At 26.5% G+C, this 22,318-nt stretch overlaps 1 protein-coding gene across 4 annotated transcripts in view; it reads right to left on the bottom strand.

The window, feature by feature from the left end:
* The window catches only part of LOC100203937 (uncharacterized), a 252,056-nt gene that overhangs the window by 114,579 nt on the left and 115,159 nt on the right, over positions 1–22,318 (bottom strand). For 3 of the 4 annotated variants that reach the window (XM_065815356.1, XM_065815357.1, XM_065815358.1), the window contains 7 exons: positions 15,016–15,165; positions 14,533–14,697; positions 6,340–6,504; positions 5,651–5,815; positions 5,192–5,356; positions 4,800–4,949; positions 4,323–4,487 (listed from right to left, as the gene is read on the bottom strand). In XM_065815356.1, the coding sequence (XP_065671428.1) occupies positions 4,323–4,487; positions 4,800–4,949; positions 5,192–5,356; positions 5,651–5,815; positions 6,340–6,504; positions 14,533–14,697; positions 15,016–15,165 (1,125 nt within the window). Of the gene's footprint in view, positions 1–4,322; positions 4,488–4,799; positions 4,950–5,191; positions 5,357–5,650; positions 5,816–6,339; positions 6,505–14,532; positions 14,698–15,015; positions 15,166–20,871; positions 20,945–22,318 lie in introns of those variants that run through there. The other variant, XM_065815359.1, reaches the window with a different exon arrangement.

Here is a 22,318-nt window from a genome sequence, read left to right as displayed (position 1 = left end):
TAATTTTCTAAAAATAGTTTAGATATCTAAACAACATATGATTGTTGTTTAGATATCTAAATTATTATTAAATTAATAAAGAATTCTAAGTAAACTGCTTATGATAGTACTACTTTCTTTTTAAATTGAAATAAAAAGTGTTCCTCGAAGATTGTAATTATTTTTTTAAAGTTTTCTTTTCATAGTAAAAAAAACTAAAAAATGTATATTTTTTACAATGAGTTTTTCTAATATCTATTAAAATAATGGTTTGACTCTAATTTGCGTCCAAGTATTTGTTTACCAGTACTGATTCCATGAAATAGATTACATGATTTAAAGAAAAAATTAGGTCCTGAAAATTTAACCTCTTAACTGCTACTAAGAATATTGAAAAAAAAACAATTTTTTTTACAAATTAAAATTTTAATTTTAAAATTAAATATGATTTTAAAAATAAAAATTTAGTTTTAAAGTAATGTAAAACAATAAAACAATGAATGCAAAATTTAGTTTCAAATAAATGTAAGTTAGTTGCGCATTTTTTACTAAATTTTTTATCTAATTATCTGTTAACTAATTCATCACATAAAATATAAGTCTCTCCATCAGAGATTATCATAGATTATTAAAAGCAAAAGAAAAGTTTAAACTACTTTTTTTTAAAAAAAAAAAGGGAGAACTGCTTTAGTTTAAAGAATTCTTTTCACAAATAAATTTTTTCTTTTTAATTAATTTAATGTGTAAAGTTTTTTTGACGTAATAAATTTATAAACATAAACTACGTTTACAAATATCTTAATGGTAACTAATAAAATCTTTCTATACATTGTTTATAATCTATATAAAAAATACAACATTAAATACAAAAAAACAAAAATAAATAAATAAATAATGATAAAAAAACAAAAGATTATGTTAAGTATAAGTTTTAAGGAATAATCTATAAGAAAATCTTTTCAAATACCAAATTTAGATTCTATCAACAATTTTTGTTATTTTAGTTTGATGATTTTTAAAACGGTTTAAAAACAAATTTAACTACATCGTTTAAAATTACAATACTTAAAAAGCAAAGGGTTTTAAAGTATATGTAAAATGTTTTGTCAATACTTAGTTGTTTTAAAAAAGAGCACATACTTTTTTGATAAAATAAGCGCTCAAATGTAAGTGAAAAATCTTATAAATTACCAAATATTGATGATTTTTTATAAAATAGGTCTATTACTTGCATATAATAATAAAAAAAACGCATATATAGTCTACAAGATAAATTTAAATTGTTATACATGTAAACCAATAATGTTTATTAAATAAAAATCTGAATTGATTTCTAAATGCAGGCACAAAAATAAAATTCCCCTAAAAACTATTAAAACAAGTGATCTACATTAAAAAACTAGGTTAAAGCTCTATTAAAAAAATAATAAAGCAAGCGGAAATAAACAATCATAAAAAATACATCTTTCAAAACTTTCATTTTTTAAATTTTTGAATAATTTTGCATCATTTGAGTACCAGGTTGACATAATTTTGAAAAACTTATTTTTAAAAATATTAGGGACGCATTAAATATTCGAGAGTCTTGAGGGACAAATGTTAAACCTAGTGTTTTTGTATTAGATAATACATATTTAGGGGGTGGGAGCAGATTATTTTCAAAAATATTGTTTTTTGGGACACCCTAATATGTATATATATATATGTATATATATATATATATATGTATGTATATTATATATATATATATATACATATATATATATATAAATATAAATAAATATATATATAATTTATATGAATATATATATACAAATATAATATATAAATAAATAAACGATTGACAGACAACTTAAAAGAATGCAAATTATATGAATCAGGAAAGCAAGAAGAAGGAAGCAAATTCCAAAGAATTGATGTTTGAGAGGAGAAACAGATTTGCCCTTATTGTTGATACTATTAAAGAAGTTGCAAGGGCATAACTTTTGTGATGAAATAAGAGATTTCATGACCTGAGAATAGCAAGCTTTGGTGTTAAACAAAAATTTTTTTACAATGGTTCCTACCAGTAATAAAAAAGACCTCTGTTTTCTGGAGAATTGTGTTGCTGATAGATATGGAAGTAATAGTTTCGATTGGAAATTGCAGCAGCACAATGTGAGGAAAACCATGGAGAAGAATGAGGCTTGACCTAGAATTGTTTAGAAGGAATAAATAACTTCATGGCAGCCTGATTCCATGAAGTTATGTAAGAAGCATATTTATCAGCAGGAAGAAAAAAATTTCTAGCCAAGGGCCATCACGAAGAAAATTGCGGAAAGAGTCCCAGTCAGCAATAAGGTAGTTGTAAAAGGTACTGATTCAGATGATAAAGAAGAATAAGATAATAGTTTTGAAGAAATAAAACAGTGAACAAAATCACTTAAGGTTGAATGTGGAGAACTGACTAGGATCAGAAACAAGGCATACGTTGAGTGGAGAAGGTTAATGGTTTTTGTTGTCTGTAAAGCGAGTTGGAAAGTTGATTATTTGGGTTAGGGATTTAGAAAGGCAAAAGTTGTACGTTTTAATGCCTACAGAGTCATTGACACTAGAGCTAAGCCATTCAGTGTGATAAGCATTAAAGTCACCACCAATAACAATATTAGCTGATGGATAAAGAAAGAGGGCTTGGTCAATGTGAACAGTAATAAAATCAAATAGAGCAAAGTCATGGGATGAAGGAGAGCAATATAGAACAAAAAGAAAGGCAATCAAGTGAACTTTGTTTGGTGAAAACAAGGTTCACATAATTGCAGTTTTATCTCTCGCAAAGTTTGGTGAACTTTGTAAGAGATAAAACTCAACAGAAGAAAAGTTGCTTCGAAGACAATAAATATTAATGAATGATAGGTTTTGAGAACTTGGTGATATTGATGGTTTATTGTGTTTTATAGATTTTGGTACTTTATTCATTTTTAAATTTGTTAAAGAACTTGACTCTTAGCATAGACAGTACTCAGTACTCTGTTTAATAGACCAAGAAATTACATCATTACTATTAATAAACTTAAGTTGTAACAAAGGGCTCTAAATGATGCCTCGACAATGCACATTAAAAGTACAAACAGAGACACCATCCATGCGCAACATGGCACTGTTAGTACTCTGATATTTTTCAGCTGTTGATGGAATCAGCCTCATTGAGAGCTACTACAGAGTTTATGAAACCTGACTACCAGCCGACCTCAGAACCATAAAACTGAGTTTTAGAGCTGTACTCTCATTAGGAGATAACATTATGAGTTGCCTAGTCATAAAAACAGAGACTCAAGCAAAACCCATGCATTGAGTCAAGAAGATCCAGCATTCAACATTCTAAACTGGAAACAATGTATTATAAATACATCTGCGCCAGCCTAATAATGAGTAAGAGGTGCAAGGCTGGTCAACAATCAGAATCTGTTTACCCCTTAAGTCTTTGCCTTGGAGGCCTTCTACAAGACAGTAGCTGGATGCATTTAACATCTGCACAAGATGAGTATTTTCATCAAGACGCCATCTCTAGTCTTAACTCTACCAAGAGACCTAAGGCAGGGGGTGTTTTAAGTTGGAGTTGGCTTCTCCAAGCATTTGCCTAAAAAAGCGTATCCTACAAGGCAGCAGGACATAAAGCAAATTGTTTTAAGATCAAAATATATACTACCCTATATATAAGCCCTAAAAACGGGGTTTACAACTAAACTAATACATGAAGACAATAAATTCATATCAAAACTATTTTCTAAATCATCTCTTCTCATTACCTAAAGCAAAAAAAGCATTTTAACATGACTTTTAAATGAAATTGTTACTGCAATGTCTTCCAGTCAACCAGTTTAATTTAATAATTGCAATGTCTTCCAATGTCAACCAGTGTAAATTAATAATTATAAGATAAAAGAAGTAAACAAACTTGAGAAAAAGATTTTAATAGTTAAAAAGATTAAAATTGTTTAACTCTTGAAGTCTTTAAGTAGAATATATAAAAAGATATTACGTAAAAAAATTATTGACGCAACCTGACTATACGAAAATAAAAGAGCAAAATTATTGTTACAAGACTATATATAGATCCACATGATAATGATGATGATGATGATAATAATAATGAAGTTGATGATGACAAAGATGATAATAATAATGATGATGGTGATAATGATAGTAAATAGGTGCACAATGCAAAAAAAAACGATACTAATAATTAAGATGATATACTAAAGAATAATGACGATGGTAGATTAAAATGATAACAATGATGATGTCCGAATAATGATAACATTGATAATAAAATAATGAAAATTATGACTAAAAACACTTTATACCTGCACAAGTTAAATTGTTATAACAATCAGTTATATCAGTAGTGTTCCCTACACATGACTTTACTAGATCAAGACAAACTCTTGTTCTATTCTTAGTTCCACCACCACAAGAGACACTACAATTTGACCAAATGCTCCAATCTGACCAATATGGTATAGTGTTTGCTAAAACAATATCATAAATTATCTCATTAAATAACTTTAATTTTTCAATAATATAAAATGTAATTTTTTTGCAAGTATTTTTTAAGAAGAATAAATGATGATCATATTAATGATCATGATGATAATGATAAAGATGGCATAGATGTTGATAATGATCATGATAATGATGGTAACAGTGATAATGGTGATGCTGATGATGATAATTATGATGTTTATGATGATGGTAACAATGATTATAAGGAAGCAGTTGATAATATTTATGATGACCAAACAATTATTTTATAAGAAATTAAGCATTTATTCATTAAATACCTGTACATGATTGATTACTGAAGCACTCAGCTATATCAGTAGTGTTTCCGCCACATAAATCAAATGTACCAAGGCACATTCTTGCTCTATTCATAATTCCAACACCACAAGTAACAGTGCAATTAGACCAGCTGCCCCAATCTGACCAACCTGAAAAAAGATTTGATGAAATAAAAAAAAGAGAAGCTGACATCAAGTGCAAATTAAAATGCATTTTCGTAAAGTCATTTTTGGATAACTGTCACGATGAAGATAATGATAACAATGATAACGATGATGATGATGATGATGATGATGATAATAATAATAATGATTATGAGGAAGAAGATGGTGATTATAATGATGAAAAAAAAATTATTTTAAAAGACATTAAGCATTTATTCATTAAATACCTGTACATGTTTGATTACTATAACAATCAATTGTATCAGTAGTGTTGCCAAAACATATATCAATTATACTAAAGCACAACCTTGTTCTATTCATAATTCCAACACCACAAGTAACAGTACAATTAGACCAAGTTCCCCAATCTGACCAACTTGACTTTGAGTTTGCTTAACAAAAAAATAAACAAGATATTAAAAGCTAAAGATTAATGATGATGATCTTCATTATCATCAAAAATCTTTTATTTAGGTGATAATGATGATGATAATGATAATGATGGTGATGATAATTGGCTAGATAATGAAAAATAAAATGGAGGATAATAATAATTATGATAAATATTTATAGAATGATGACAAAAGCAGATAACATTAAAAGTTAGAACATTAGAATATTAGAATAATGATAACATTGAAAAAGAAATGTGATAAGAATTATGATAAACAACACTTTTTAAATACCTTCACAAGTTAAATTGATATAGCAATCAGATATATCAGTGGTATTCCCTAAACAAGATTTTACTGGATCAAGGCACATCCTCGTTCTATTCTTAGTTCCACCACCACAAGAGACACTACAATTTGACCAACTGCTCCAATCTGACCAATATGATATAGTGTTTGCTAAAACAATAACATAAGCATTTAATAAAATGGATTGGATTTTCATTAATATAAAATACAACTTTGAGTAGTTTTTTAAAAGAAAAATGATATTTGAAATGATGATTTTAATGACTATAATGATGATGAAAAAGATAATGATGATGTTGATAATGATGACTATGATAATAATACTGAAGATGATGATGATTATAATAATGATAATGATGCTGATGACAATGTTTAATAATGAACGCAATGATGATGATGATGATTATAATAATGATAATGAAAATGACGATGTTTATAATGAAAATTAAGAAGTTGATGATGATGATAAAATTGATAGTTAATAACAATGATGATAGTAATGATGATGATAAGTTTGGTAGACACTGCAAAAAAAAGATACTAATAATAAAGACAATGAATTAAAGAATGATGACAATGGCAGATAATCATGATAACAATGATGATGTTAGCAGTAATGAAAACACTGATGATGAAAATAATGAGAATAATGATAAATAACACTTTTTAAATACCTGCACAAGTTAAATTGCTATAACAATCAGTTATATCAGTAGTGTTCCCTACACATGGGTTAACTTGATCAAGACACATCCTTGTTCTATTCTTAGTTCCACCACCACAGGAGACACTACAATTTGACCAAATGCTCCAATCTGACCAATATGATAAAGTGTTTGCTAAAACATTAACATTAATTTTCATGTTAAATTACTTTAATTTTTTTAATATAAAACGTAACCTAAAGGAGTTTTTAAGAAGAATAAATTATTATAATTGTAATTATTATGATGATACAGATAATGATGATGATGATGATGATGACAATGATGATGATCATATGGATGTTCAGTAAAGCAACACCAATGTTCTGTACTGCAATGCATTTGTTTAATAAAGCAATGTGAGATGACCTATGTTGGATTTTGCAGCCCTTTGTTTTTTATTGCAACTTGTTGTTTTTTATTGCAATTCCAGGAGTACACATAAAGCCTTGTAAACTCTTTGTTTTTTAAAACAAATAAGCCAGTATAAAGTAAGCCAGAATAAAGTTTTTTTGACTGTCATATAAATATTTGTCTTATTTTTTAGGATGTATACATCTAAATTTCTAAATATACATAGTTAGTTAGTATTAATAAGTTGCAATGCAAGTCATTCAATTAAGTGTCATCCTTTTTCTGTGACTGTTCCTAAGTGCTCCAAAAACGCTTATTTGTCTAGTTTTTTTCCTCGAACATCAGCTCTTTGGAATTCACTTCCTTTATCTTGCTTTCCTGATTCATATAATTTGCAATCCTTCAAGTCATCCGTTAATCTACAATCTTCATCTTTTCTCTTTCAGTAACTTCCAACTTTAATTAGTAGCTGCTTGCAGCCTTGTTGGAAGAAAAGAAGTTTAAATATATATACATATATATATATATATATATATATATATATATATATATATATATATATATATATATATATATATATATATATATATATATATATATATATATTGATGTATATATATATATGTATATATATATATGTATATTAGGGTGATAACTTTTTGATTTTTTTTCTGAAACATTAATTCCTGCAGCACGAATTAATGAACTTTTGCTCATTAATGAATAAAATGACGTTTATTCCATTAAAATATTAATAAATATAAATAAGGTCACGCACAAGTCACTTTAAAATGTTATTTATGTAGCCATTTTAGCATTTTTTGTAATTGCATTGACAGCATATATATATACATATTTATATATATATATATATTTATATTTATATATATATATATATATATATATATATATATATATATATATATATATATATATATATATATATATATATATATATATATATATATATATATATATATATATATATATATGTAAAGTATGTTAGTGTATTTTACAAATAGAGTGCTCAATGTTCTTAAAGAACAGAGCAATAATAAATTAGTAAAAAACACTTATCTATCTTTTTCTTCAACTTGAAGTTTCATCATTGCTGGATCATCAGGAAGAACTCTTCCTGATGATCCAGCAATGGTGAAACTTCAAGTTGAAGAAAAAAGTTAGATAAGTGTTTTTTACTAACTTATATATATACATATATATATATATATATATATATATATATATATATATATATATATATATATATATATATATATATATATATATATATATATATAATTAGTAAAAAAATTTATATATTTATATATATATATATATGTGTATATATATATATATATATATATATACACATATATATATATATATATAAATATATAAATTGGTGTATAAGCGAGGGGTTCAAAGCGGGTAGTTGAGCTTATTATATTATCTTAATATATTATACTATATTATATTATCATTGGTGTCAACATTATTATTGCCTTATTTTAATTATTGCGTATTCTCTATAGTTTAAGTATAAAGAGATCCTTGTATTATTTGGTAAGTTACATTTAACTCTTTCGCAAATTATAATTGAGCATATAATATTGTCTGCCTTTTTTATTATCTAAAATCTTTATTTGCTTCTTTTGAAATAAAATATACTAACAATAACAGTTCAATTGAAAATTTAACAACAGTTTCTTTAATTTGTTATGTAATTAAGATTGATGTTAAGGCCTTTCCTATTTCAGTTGTTGATTAAAAGATGTCGTTCAAGAAGAGCTTTTCTAACACAGAGAAGAACAAGGAATATGCGGTAGTGGTCTAGTGGTAGAGGGCTTGCTTCATAAGCGAGAGGTTTCGAGTTCGATCCCCACTACGTCCCTGGTAGTACTGCGCTCAACTTGTTTCTCCGCGCAGCGGCCTTGTTTGTCAAGTTTTGTGTTTCGGAGTTACAGAGTTGAGAGAGGGTTATAACCACAATTAAGTAGCCTCCTCGTCTGTAGTGGCCTTCTGGGCCTTGGGGAGGTGAATTAACAAAAAAACAAAAAAAACAAAAAAAAAGGAAACATGGACAAAGAACTTAGTTCAGTTTCAAGCCCCATCAGAAGAGGCAACACAGCAATTTTTGAAGCACCCTTGAGCGAACTGAGTTGCATGCCTCTGAAAAACCATGTCATTGGACGCTTCAAATGTCTTGAATCCACTGCCAAAGAATGGAGAGAGAGGATCGGTTTAATTGCTGTAAAGCTTAAAGACCTATGGAGCAAAACGTTGAACTTCCCGCATGTATCTGATCAAGCCATTTGTGCAAAACTAGCAAAACTTCTGAAAGACTATGAGAGCTGCAGAAAAAAAAAAAAACTTTGGTTCATTGAATGAACTGTTTGACCAAGATGAAAGGCGAATGGTTGTGCAAAGAGGATAAGAACCTCTACTAACTGCAAATTGAGAGCAAAAGTTACATTGGTTATTCGATTGGCAAACTTGCTAGTGCAAACGCCATCCACCCATCCAAGCAAATGAGGGCAATGGAAGCGACTGTGTCCACAATTACCAGCTTAGCGCTATATGACTGTTCCGAAAGTAGCAGGGGCTCATCCAAGAACAGTACAGACAGTCCTTGGGAGGATGACAATACAGCATCAATTAGCAAAATGGAAGCATAACCCAACCACCATTGCAAGATGTCTTGTTACATGCTCAAAGCTGTTGTCCCACGGAGCAGCAGTGGTGTGCCGCCAGCTTTCTGGTGAGGGCATTAAAATCCTAACCCCATGTCAATCAGCAATCCACAAGGCTATCTACATGAGGGCTGCTCAGGGGAAGAAAAACTTGGTGAGCATACTTTATCTGGAGAAGTGGAGCATACACTTTGACGGCAAATACATTGAGGGCTTTGAATATAAGGCCGTGGTCTTCAAGAAAGAAAGAAGTTGACTGCGCTAAAATTGAAAGATGGGAAATCTCAAACAATTGCAGAAAGACTCCAGGATGTGTTAGAGGAGTTCAATTTGTGGGGATCAGTTGTGATGATAGTTGCCAACACCAAAACATGAATACAGGCATGTTGTTGTTCGGCTGCAGCAAATGTTCGAAGAGAAAGGTCACCCCAAACCCTAGTTCATCAGTTGCCAGCACCATGTGCTAGACCGGATTCTTCGCATTGTCATGGACGATAAGCTCCATGGGTCAACTAAATCACCAAACATCAAGTATTTCTTTGTGCAGGATTTGATGAGAAATTACGATAAATTGAAAGCAGCCTTCAGCAAAGGTAAAACTGAGATAAGGGAAACAGACGCCTGGAGAGATGACATGAAGTTTCTCTACCACCTCACTTGTAATTTTCGTCACTTAACTGAGAGGAATAAGACTCCATCAAAAATTGTGCCATCAAAGTTATGCAAGAATTGCACGACTCCTGCTGCAAAACGAACAACCTCCCACTAAGATTCATCCTCTCTAATGACATTATCGTGAATAGTTGACTTCCTTGTGCGTTTAATGATCCTATATAATGTTGTATGGATGTGACTCTACAGCTTGTGTTCAATTTTGTATCTGCTTACAGTGACTTCAAAAATTTGGCCAAAAAGCTAATAAATAAAATTCTTAAAATCATTTTGTGCGTGAGGTTTTTTTATCAAATTGCCTTGAATGTAATATTTTATTTAATCTTAAATAAAGCTCATCAAATTATGATACAGGGAAATGAGGTTGTATAAAAGTCATCACCCTAATGTATATATATGTATATATATATGAATTTATATATATATATATGTGTATATATATATATATATATATATATATATATATATATATATATATACTCCTAGTCGGCGTTTACAGGGACATATTTTTGTTCCCATTATGTATGAAATGGGGATTTGCAAGTCTGTTAAAAATGTGATCATTTGTTTGTTTCTCATTTAATTCTGAAACCGCTTGTATATTATTTTGCAAATTGTCAGTGACAGAGCGCAGTTTTTTAATTCTAAATTAAAAAAGTGTTACATACATTTATCAAATTTCAAAAAAAGTTAGTAGTTTTGCCCTAATGAGTATCGGAAATAAAGCTGTCCATGATTTAGATTTGGAGAAGCTAGAGGACTATTTTGAAGCAACTATAACACAGAAATAATTACACTGACCAACAAAATTTAATGAAGTTTTTTATAAAAATAGTTTCATTTGTACTTTGTTGATTTTGGAGTACAAATTTCAAATTTGGCATATGCATTAACGTTTAATGTGTAAATTTCAATTACAAGCCATTTTTTTTTTTAATGATATATTTACAAAACACATTGATGATGACACTTCTATTTAGATTGTTATGTCAAGTGCGATATTACTAGTACATAGAAAGAGGAAACTAAGTGTACCCTGCTTGTAGTCTAGTTAGGATTGTAACGAATTTCAGATTAACATCACTAATCATCCATTTACTTAATATAAATATCTTTTGGATTTTTGTAGGTTTCTTACATGATCATTGAATATGCAACAGGCACATATGGTAGCTGAATGCTAACAATTCAGCTACCATCAAATACCAATGTAACAACTCAGCTTTGACACTTGTTTTTAAGGCATCAATAAAAAGATGCCATTCAGTAGAATTGTGTTCCTGTTCAAAGAATTGAAATAAACCGTCAATGTCACAACATTAACAGAGTTCATTTTCTATTTGAAAAAATGAAATGATATTTTGTGAACATTTAGGATAAACTGAAATTCTAACACCTTTTTGTAACAAGTACTTTTCTTTTAATCTTGTGTACTGAAATTGAATCTGAGAGTTGTATTGGACAAGAAGCGGATTGAACATTTGGATATAATATACTACCAGTTCTTATAGCAGTATAAGAAAGATTAACGGAGTAAAAATAACAACCATTGAAATGTTCTTGTGGCTCATGCCAGATCATAGGAATGCCAAATGTCATGGGTAGCCAGTATTTAATCATTTGCTTAGTCACATAGAACAGCTAGAGTAACAATGTTGTGGTGCCTAAAAATAATTACAAATAGCCACATCTACTTTTGTGTCAAAATAAGCAGCATACAGCTTATATTGACACAAAAGCACAGCTTATTTTGACGTAAAAGCTATCACAGTGGAAGTTACTATATTAAATTGACTATAACATTGTTTTGACAATCAGTGTTATATGTCATTATAAACATAGTAAAAAGTCATGGAGCTCAGTACACAAGGGTTTCTTAACCCTTGCAACTTAGAAAAATAATTTTGAAATGGTTGCAATGCAATGAGGGTATAATCATTGGCCTTGTATGCACCAAGATTCAACTTTCTTTGATTACAAACGCAAATCACTCTTTAAAACAAATTGTTAGAAAATCATTTTCTTTGAGTCTTTCAATTTAATTTTGAAATAAAAAAGAAACTAGTTGTTTCTTTTCATGCAGTTCATTAAAAAATTTGATAAAACTGGAAAACTTTGTCAACTTTTGTCATACTGAAGATCAATTAAAAAAATTAAAAACTGTATGATGATGAAACTATGATTTCATCTTTTCATTCAGACTTGTGTGTAAGATGTATATGTATATATATATATATATATATATATATATATATATATATATATATATATATATATATATGCTAAATATATGTACTTAATATATTATGCGCGTATACAAGATATATGTATTAAATATATTTAAACTATTTATTGGTAATCATATCTATAAATAGTTTCAATACAACTCTTTCTATGTTGAAAAATAGAAATGCGTTATTTAAATAAAAAGCTAATTAAAAAAAAAAAAAAAAAAAAAAAAACCACTTTATAGAAACTCTACCTTGCAATATAGCTTTTCTATACATGTGTTGGATTTCTATACATTTAAGTAGTATTTCTATACCGCCTTGAGTTTCTATATAAATTTGTCTATACAGTTTTTATAGAAACTCTACACATTCCTCTTGTCATCATCATTATCAGCAATATCATCATCATCATCATCATCATCATCATCATCATCATCATCATCATCATCATCATCATCATCATCATCATCATCATCATCATCATCATCATCATCATCATCATCATCATCATCATCATCATCATCATCATCAGCAGCAGCAGCAGCAAGATCATCGTCATCATCATAATCATCAAGATCATCATTATCATTATCATCATCATTTTTTATGTTACCATTATAATATGATAAAAAAGAAAAGGGCAAAGGTAATAATGATGATAATAAATTTGATAACAGTGAATACTATAATCATGACGATAATAATGATGATGATGATTATGACAATGATAATGATAGAAAAAAAAGGATTAATAACGATAATGCAAACACTAGAATTAATGGTAAAAGACTTTTATCTAAATGTATAAAAAATCTCAGAACATTTCTTGACAAAAACCTATTGTGGTACTATTAACTAATTTGGTTAAATAAAAAACTCCATCTTGAGCCAATAGTATATTGTCAATAATACAAAACTATGTTCCCCAACATACTCTAATATCAATTTACAATATGTTGTTCTCCTATCTAAGCTATTGTTGCATTGTTTTGGGTCAAAAAAGGTAGTTTTCTATCAAATAGTACAAACAGTTTACAACACACTTCCATAAGAATTATGAAATTTTCTCCTTTACAATCTAGTATCCAAAAAAGATTTTCTAAATTAAAAATTCTAAAATTTTAAGATCTAGTGAAGCTTTATAACTCTCTCTTTTTGTTTCAAAATCTCCAAAATAATCCAAAATTATCTCCAAAATAATCTACCAAATTTGTTTAATAATTTTTTTAATAAAACAAGTAATACACATAACTATTACACTAAAAATACTGAAAAAATTAATTTACACACTTCTTTTTTCAACATTGTCAAATTTGGCAAGCTCTTAATAAAACATCAATGTATTTCTCACTGCAATCATTTAATACAATTTATAAAATCAAACAATACAATTTATCAAAAAAAATATTTTAACTAAGTACCCTTTTATTACCAACATTATTGATCTCAATCGTAACCAAATTAAGAAATTTTTATTTAAGTATATATGTAACGAATATTAATTCTCTTTATCATTATTGCTTTAATAAATCACTACATAAAAAAAAACTATTTTAAGTTTTCTTTTTTCTTTTTAAACTTATAACTATTGTTATTACTATCATTATATGTTTTAAATGACTAATCTTATTTATAATGATAATGATAGTGATTCCATTGAAGTAATAGTTTTATGGTTATTGTTATAATTTTTGCAATGTTATCTTTATTTTTATAATTTCTACCATAGTTATAAATTTTACTACAATTATTTTTATAATTATTATTTGTAATGTTTTTTTATTCATATTACTATTAATATGATTCATATTAGTATTACTGTTATTATTATTACTAATACTATTATTATTACAATTATTGCTATTATTATTATTACAATTATTATTATTATTATTATTATTATAACTATTATTTATTATTATATAATTATTATATATATTATATATTCTTTTCTTCTTTTTTTTTTCTTCTTATTTATATTTTTATACTAGTTTTCTTTGTTTATTCTTTTTTGTGTGTGTGTGTGTGTGTGTGTGTGTGTGTGTGTGTGTGTGTGTGTGTGTGTGTGTGTGAGTGTGTGTGTGTGTGTATGTGTGTGTGTGTGTGTGTATGTGTGTATGTGTGTGTGTTCTTTTATTTCAAATTCTTTCTATGTTTAATTTACAAGTTTTATAATAATTACTTCATAAGACATTAAACATTTATTCATTAAATACCTGTACATGTTTGATTACTGGAGCAATAGGTTATATCATTAATGTTTCCTACACATAAATCAATAGCACCAAGGCACACTCTTGTTCTATTCATAATTCCAACACCACATGTAACAGTGCAATTAGACCAGCTGCCCCAATCTGACCAACTTGACTTTGAGATTGCTAAACAAAAATCAAACGTGATATTAGATGGCAAATTAAAATGCAATTTCGCAAAGTCATTTTGGATAACTGTGTTGATAATGATGATGATAAGGAGGAAAAGGAGGGTGATGATAATAAAGTGGAGGAGAGGAAGGATGATGATGATGATGAAGAGGATGATGATGACAATGATGATGATGATAATGAGGAGGAGAGGAGGAGGAGGAGGAGGATGGTTGTTATGATAAAAATATTGATTAAATGGAAGAGGATGATAATGACGATAATAATAAAACAATAATTTTATAAGACATTAAACATTTATTCATTAAATACCTGCACATGTTTGATTACTGGAGCAATCAATTATATCAGTAGTGTTTCCTACACATAAATCAATTGTACCAAGGCACATTCTTGTTCTATTCATAATTCCAACACCACAAGTAACAGAACAATAAGACCAGTTGCCCCAATCTGACCAACCTGACAGAAAGAATTAAAGAAATTATAAAATAATCGTGACATGAAGTGCAAATTAAAATGCACTTAATGTCATGTTTAAATAACCGTGATGATAACGATAATGATGATGATGATGATGATGATGATGATGATGGTGATAATGATGGTGATGATGAGGATAATGATCATATGAATGCGTGGTAATATAACTAAAATGTTAGATAACACTTTTGTTCTATAAAGCATCTCTTTTTTGTTATTGCAATTTTTTTGTCTTTTATTGGAAAGCGCTTTCGCTTTTGTAACTTTAAATAAATCTTCTTTTTTATGAAGTGGTCACATCGTCAGCTGGAACAAAAAAAATTTTATTTAAAGGAAGTTAAGGGATGCAAAAATTGTTTGATGAGTAAAATACATTGGTATTAAAATAAAAATGTATATTTTAGAAATGAATTTATGGAAATCTTTTATATATCAACAGCCTATACAGTTACACACGTGTTAAAAGTTGTAAAACTCTTCTACTCAATTTGTATTTACAAATTTAATACAAAAAATGCAATTAAGTTAAAAGTGCTTTTTTTGTGTTAAAATTATTAATTTTTTTTTTGAGTAAAATCAATTTTAAAGATTTCACAAACTCACATAGTTTTGTAACAAATTTACAAACCAATTTGTGATATATTTAAAGAATATGAGCTGACTAGAATAAAATTGGTGTAATTGTATTCATAATTGAGTAAATTTCTACTTAACAATTGAGTAAAAGTCATTAATTCAATTATAACTCAATTACTTAATTGTTAATAATATTTACAACTACTCAATAATTGAATAAAAGCAGTAGTGGTGTAATGGTAGAGTGTTCGCCTCAAGAGTGAAAAGTTCAAAGTTTGATCCCCATCACATCCCTGGCAGTACCAAACTCAACTTGGTTTGTGTTTATGAGTTATATAGTTAAGAGATGGTTGTAACCACAACTAAAAGTATAAAGTTTTATATGTTAATGCAACTTAATTTTTTCTTTAGTTTTATAGTTAAAAAAGCAACCTACTTAAACCTGATTGCAGAAATAAAACTCATTTGAATAATAAAGCAATGATAAATATGAGCAATAATAAAACTCAACTTCATTTGAAAATATGTTAATAAACTTTGATAATTTTTGAAAAAAAAATTTTAAGTTGATCTTGAATTCATATATATTTATATATATATTTTTTTTATAAATTGATTTATATATATATATATATATATATATATATATATATATATATATATATATATATATATATATATATATATATATATATATATATATATATATATATATATATATATATATATATATATATATATATATATATATATATATATATATATATATATATATATATATATATATATATATATATATATATATATATATATATATATATAGATGCTTGTAATATATTTCATACTTTTTTCTAAATTGTTTGCAGAAATATTTAAACATTCAGTTATCAAATCCACTATAAGACCACAGAAATTCACATATACTTTAAGTTTTGCTTTTTCTATCCCTTTTTATTTCAAGAAATTCATGCACAGTTATTTTAAATAGTTTTTTAATTACTAATTAGTTTTTAAAACTTGTAATAAAAGTTAGTCATAACCATGATAATTACAGCTATTATTATTTTATTGTAGTGAAAATTTATTAGATTGAAAAGATTTATTATCAAATTAACATTTTAAAGTTTCAAAATCCTATTAAAATAAATTGAAATATATTGATAAATTTATGCATATGTATGTTTTAAAGTATGTTAAACTTTTGTATTTACTGAAGATCTACTTAAAGTTATGGTTACTATGGCTACTTATATGTAAATAGATAAGACAAATAAACAAAATAAATTTCCGCTCTGAGCATGTCATGTTTAGTTTTGTATTCTATATTTTTTTTAGACTTTGCCAGTTGGTCACGATACACATGGAAGTAATCCACAGTGCATCTAGATAGTATAGATCAACTATTTAGAGAAAATTTAGCTACGTGGTCTTTTCACTCTTAGACATGACTTAGATAATGCAATATCAAATAGAACTGTTGGCAAAAACTCTGCCACAAATTGTATAATATTGGAATGAATCAGTTTATATATTAATATTTTCTTCAAGAGTCACAACACAGACTCTAGTGCATAGCTTTTAAAATTATATTAATTTGAATAATAATTTTTACAATACTTGGATATGTCATTGCTGAAATCCTGCATCCTGAAAAAAATCCAATATCCACCACTGATATATGAATAGTTATATTTATACAAGTTTATGTATATTTATGCATGTATTATACTATATTTTTGAATGTATTATATTAAATTTTTTTAATTAGTTAAGTTAAATATACTAGTATTAAAACAAAAATGTTTTTTAGAAGTTAATTTATGGAAATCTATTATATATCAGTAGCCTAAACAATTGCACATGTGTTTAAAGTTGTAAAATTCTTCTACTCAATTTGCATTACAAATTTAATACAAAAAAGCATATCTAAAAATGGCTTTTTCTGGCTTAAAATTAGGTGTTTTGTTGTGAGTAAAATTAATTTTAAAAGTTATCCAACTTTAAAGCCAGTTTCTACTCAATAATTGAGTAAAAATTGTGTTAAATCACTTTGATTCTAACCAGCTCTAGCTGTTTAGAATCTGAGATGCATAAGTCTTCTTAGTTTATAACTTCTACTTAGTTATTCAGTAAAGATTGACCTAAAAATAATGATTCTAAACATAATGATTCTAAACATAAGAATTCTAAACGTAAGGATTCTAAACATAATGATTCTAAGCTTGTATTATAAACTAATTAGAACCAGTTTATATTAGCTGGTTAGAATCAGAAGCTTTTTTTAATTAAATTTGTGAATGCAAATTGAGTATAAGAACTTTCCAAATTTAAACACATGCGTACTTGTGCAGGCTGTTTATATAAAATAGATTTCCATAAATATACTTCTAAAAAATACCTTTTTGTTTTAATATTAATATATTTCACTTCACTAATCAAACAATTTTTATTATATGTGGTAGTGGTGTAGTTTAGAGTGCTAGCCTCATAAGCAAGAACTTCTGAGTTCAATCCCCACCACATCATTGGTAGTACTGCGGTCAACTTGTTTCTTGGCGCACCAGCCTTGTTTGTCAAGGTTCATGTTTCGAAGTTATAGAGTCGTAACCACAACTAAAGTAGCCTCCTCGACTGTAGTAGCCTTCATGGTCTTGGGGAGGAGAATTAAAATAAAATAATCAAATAAAAGAAACAAAGTGGTTCAAGTCATCTTTAAATTAACTTAAATATCATATACCAAAAGATCATAATATCAAAAGATTTCATCTATAGAGAGTAACATTTGAGTTACCATTCACACCTAAAATTGCTTAATTTACTCAGGGTAAAAACTAATCTAGAGGTGGTTGTGTTAAAGAGCTTTATCAATAAAGCTTAGTTAAGGAAATTATTATTTGCCAGTAATTTTTAAATATGAACTTATTTATTTCCTTTTTTTATTTGCAAATATAATTTCAAAATTATAGATAGTATATTCTTAAACAATAGTATAATAATTTCAAATGAGTTGAAGTAGTATTTACAACAGATTTATAAATTAGATGTACTCTTCATAAATGTTAAGATTAATAAAATAATTTAACTTTTTTTTTCATGTTTTACTTTTAATGTGTATGTAAGTAATGTGTCACATAAACTAACAATTATTACCTCCAACATTTTTATCTTTTATTTTGACAAAAGATGTTTATAATAAAATTAAAAGAATTAAACAATTTTACCATGATTTCAATAGTTTAATTTAAATGTTACTCGAGTCAATTTATTTGGTTGAATCAAAATTATCTAAAAAAGTTAGTTAAAAAATTATTAAAGTTATTAAATACTCCTGACCTGTGAACTGATTGTAAACATATATACAGGGTATATACAACATTTGTGCAGGGTGCACAAGCTAAATAAAGTTTCAAATGTTAATGCAACTTTATTTTTTTCAGTTATATAGATGCAAAAGCACTTAAACCTGATCAAAAATATAAGTCTTTATTCTTGTCATATATTTAGTATCTTTTTCAAAACTTTTGCACAAATATTTAAACATTCAGTTATCAAACCCACTCTTAGACCAAAAATTGACCAATTCACTTTAGTTTTTTCTATTACTCTTTATTTACAGAAATTTATGCAAATAATGATTATTTTATCTAGTTTTTTAATTATTAATTAGTTCTTAAAACTTGTCATAAAAGTTATTATAACCATGACAATTACAGTTATTTTATTGTTGTGAATATTTTATTATCGCACAGTTAAACAAAAAATAATATACAGAATTAATAAAAAAGACTTTCAAATGAAGATATAATTGAGTTTTTTAACTTCCCTCTTCTTTTGCCCTTTCATGTACCTTTAAGTATTCTGTGATTGCTGTAAAATTCAAATTTTTATAAATTTAAAAATTTCTTTTCTTTTTTTTAAGGATAAAGGTGGATGTTTTTAATTAACTCAATCTTATTTTTGAAATACTTTGCTCTATTGATGTCAACATCTAAAGCCTTGCAACAACATACTTTTCAATAATACCTCAACATATGCAAAAATAAGCAATGGAATACAATTAAAAACATTTCATTTCTCAGAAAAATTTAATAGTGCTTATTTGGTTTTTTTCTGAAAAAGTCATGTTTTTTTAATGCTTTGAATTGAGTCAGAAACTAAAGCTTTACCATCAAACATTTCAAAGTTTCAAAATTTTCTTCAACAATTTTAACACAGACTGCATTATTTTTAAAACTATATCTGTTTGATCCTATTATTTATACTACCATATTAAAAAGTTTTTTTTAGTTTATTTTGTTATTATTGAATTTATATTTTTATGTATATAACATTTATAATTTATTTATATAAAAATTTATATATATATATATATATATATATATATATACACATACATAAAGAGTTGCAAAAAAACGCAATTTCATCTTTTAGCATTTTTTTATTGGGTCAAAAAAAGCCTTTTCATACGTTTTTTTTATAAAGTATTTTAGGGTTTTTTGGTGTTTTTCTACTTTATTTAAGCAATTTTTTGTTTTTTTTTGGCAAAAATATAAAAAACATATATAAAAATAAAAAAATAAACATTTTCATAGACTTTTATAAAAACTGTGTCTTTATAAAAATCTACAAAAATGTTACATAATATTGTCTATGTAATATAAGGGCTTGTTATTGGCTAGCCATTTTGCAGCGGCTACTATTTTATTTTATTTATTTAAACATTGTAATAGTATTATTAGTTTATTCAAGATGAACTCATTTGTTTTCTATAAATACTTGTATTAAAAACATTATTTATTTAAAATTTATCTATAAATACTTGTATTAAAAGCATTATTTATTTATTTAAAATTTGTGTTCATAAACTTACAATATATAGTTTCATATGAAGTAAAAAATATACTTTTCTCCTGTTTTTAATAATATTTCATTTTTTTACCCTTGAAATATTATAATACAATTATGCCTGACTTCAGTTCAGTTTTACAGTTATTAGTTGCTTGGATAAAAAAGAGTAAAGTATTATCTTAAATAAAAACTTATCATTTATTAAATACAAACATATAATTTATTAAATATCAACTTATCAAAAGATACCAAAAAATATACCTTTCATAATCATTTATTAGCAAAAACAAGTATGTTCAGTAATGCAACTTGCATAGTTTGGGTAATGTAATACCTAACATTTAAAACTCAAATTCAAAAAAGTAATTTTTTGTTTCAAAAGCAAAGTTTTAATTTTTGGACATTTGATCTAATAAATATTACATTCAGCAAAAAAAATGTTCTTGAAAATGTATGTAAAAAAATTCCAGTAAACGTTTTTAAAAAAAATGCAATTTGAAAACTGAGATTTTTTAACTAATATATTATATAAAGTTTACCTGAACTCAGAAACTTTAAAACGTCACAATGATGACGCCACAATGATTTTAAAAATGTCAAAATTTTAAAATGTGAATTTATTTAGTTTATAGCTTTATTTAAAGAAAATGAATAAAAAAACCCGAATGTCATTATTATGATCCCTATGCATAATTTTTTCAATACATTCATGCAACACATTCATTAAAACGATTATGTAAGGTTTATGCTCAAAATTTTTTTTCAAAAATAACACATCTAAAAAGTTTATAACTTTCTAATTACTAAATAAAAAATTTAAAAAAACTAAGCGGCATGGTTAAAATCTAAAATCGTGTGTGCCAATGACAATGTTGCAATACTGAAAAGAGAACCATATACTAATGATGATAATGATGATGATCTTATGGTTGTGCAACAAAAATGTTCTGCATTGCAACACGTTTGTTTGGTAAAACCAATTTGTGATACACCTAAAAGGTATGAGCTGGCTAAAATCAAAGTAATGTATATTGATTTCTACTTAATAATTAAGTAAAAGTTTATTTAAACCACTCTGATTCTAGATAGCTAGAATCTAAGTGGTGTAAGTCAACTTCTACTTAAAATTTGACCTAATACATTAAGATTTTAACCAGCTAATAATAATATTATTATTAATATACTATATGCTTATAATATTATTATTAATATACTATATGCTTAAAATATTATTATTAATATACTGGTTAGAATCAGAGTGGTTTAAGTCACTTTTAAGTTGACATAAAAGTTATATTTTTTATTTCTTAAGTATATCTTTTTATTTTACAATATTAAAAAATTTTACTCATAAAGAGTAAAGTATAGATCACTCACTCCTAAAATTTTTTGTTTTACTCAGGACAGTAATTTTTAAATATGAGTTTAATTATTTCCACTTTTTTATTTATGAATATAATTTTAAAATTATAGATGGTATATATTTAAACAGTAACGAATTAGATTAAAAGAGTTTAAGTTATATTTACAACAGAATTATTGCATCAATTGTTATCTTCATAAATATAAAGAATTATTAAAGTAGTTTAACTTTTTCTCTAGAATTTTTTTTTATGCATATTTAAGTAATATATAGGACGAAAACTTTTAATCATACCCCAACATTATTATCTTTTGTTTCTTCAAAAGATAATGATGCTTATAATAA

The sequence above is a fragment of the Hydra vulgaris genome, chromosome 13 (genome assembly GCF_038396675.1).
Source record: "Hydra vulgaris chromosome 13, alternate assembly HydraT2T_AEP".
Classification (NCBI taxonomy): domain Eukaryota; kingdom Metazoa; phylum Cnidaria; class Hydrozoa; order Anthoathecata; family Hydridae; genus Hydra; species Hydra vulgaris.
The sequence above is the reverse complement of the archived record's forward strand: the minus strand, read 5'-3'. Positions and strand labels throughout refer to the sequence as shown.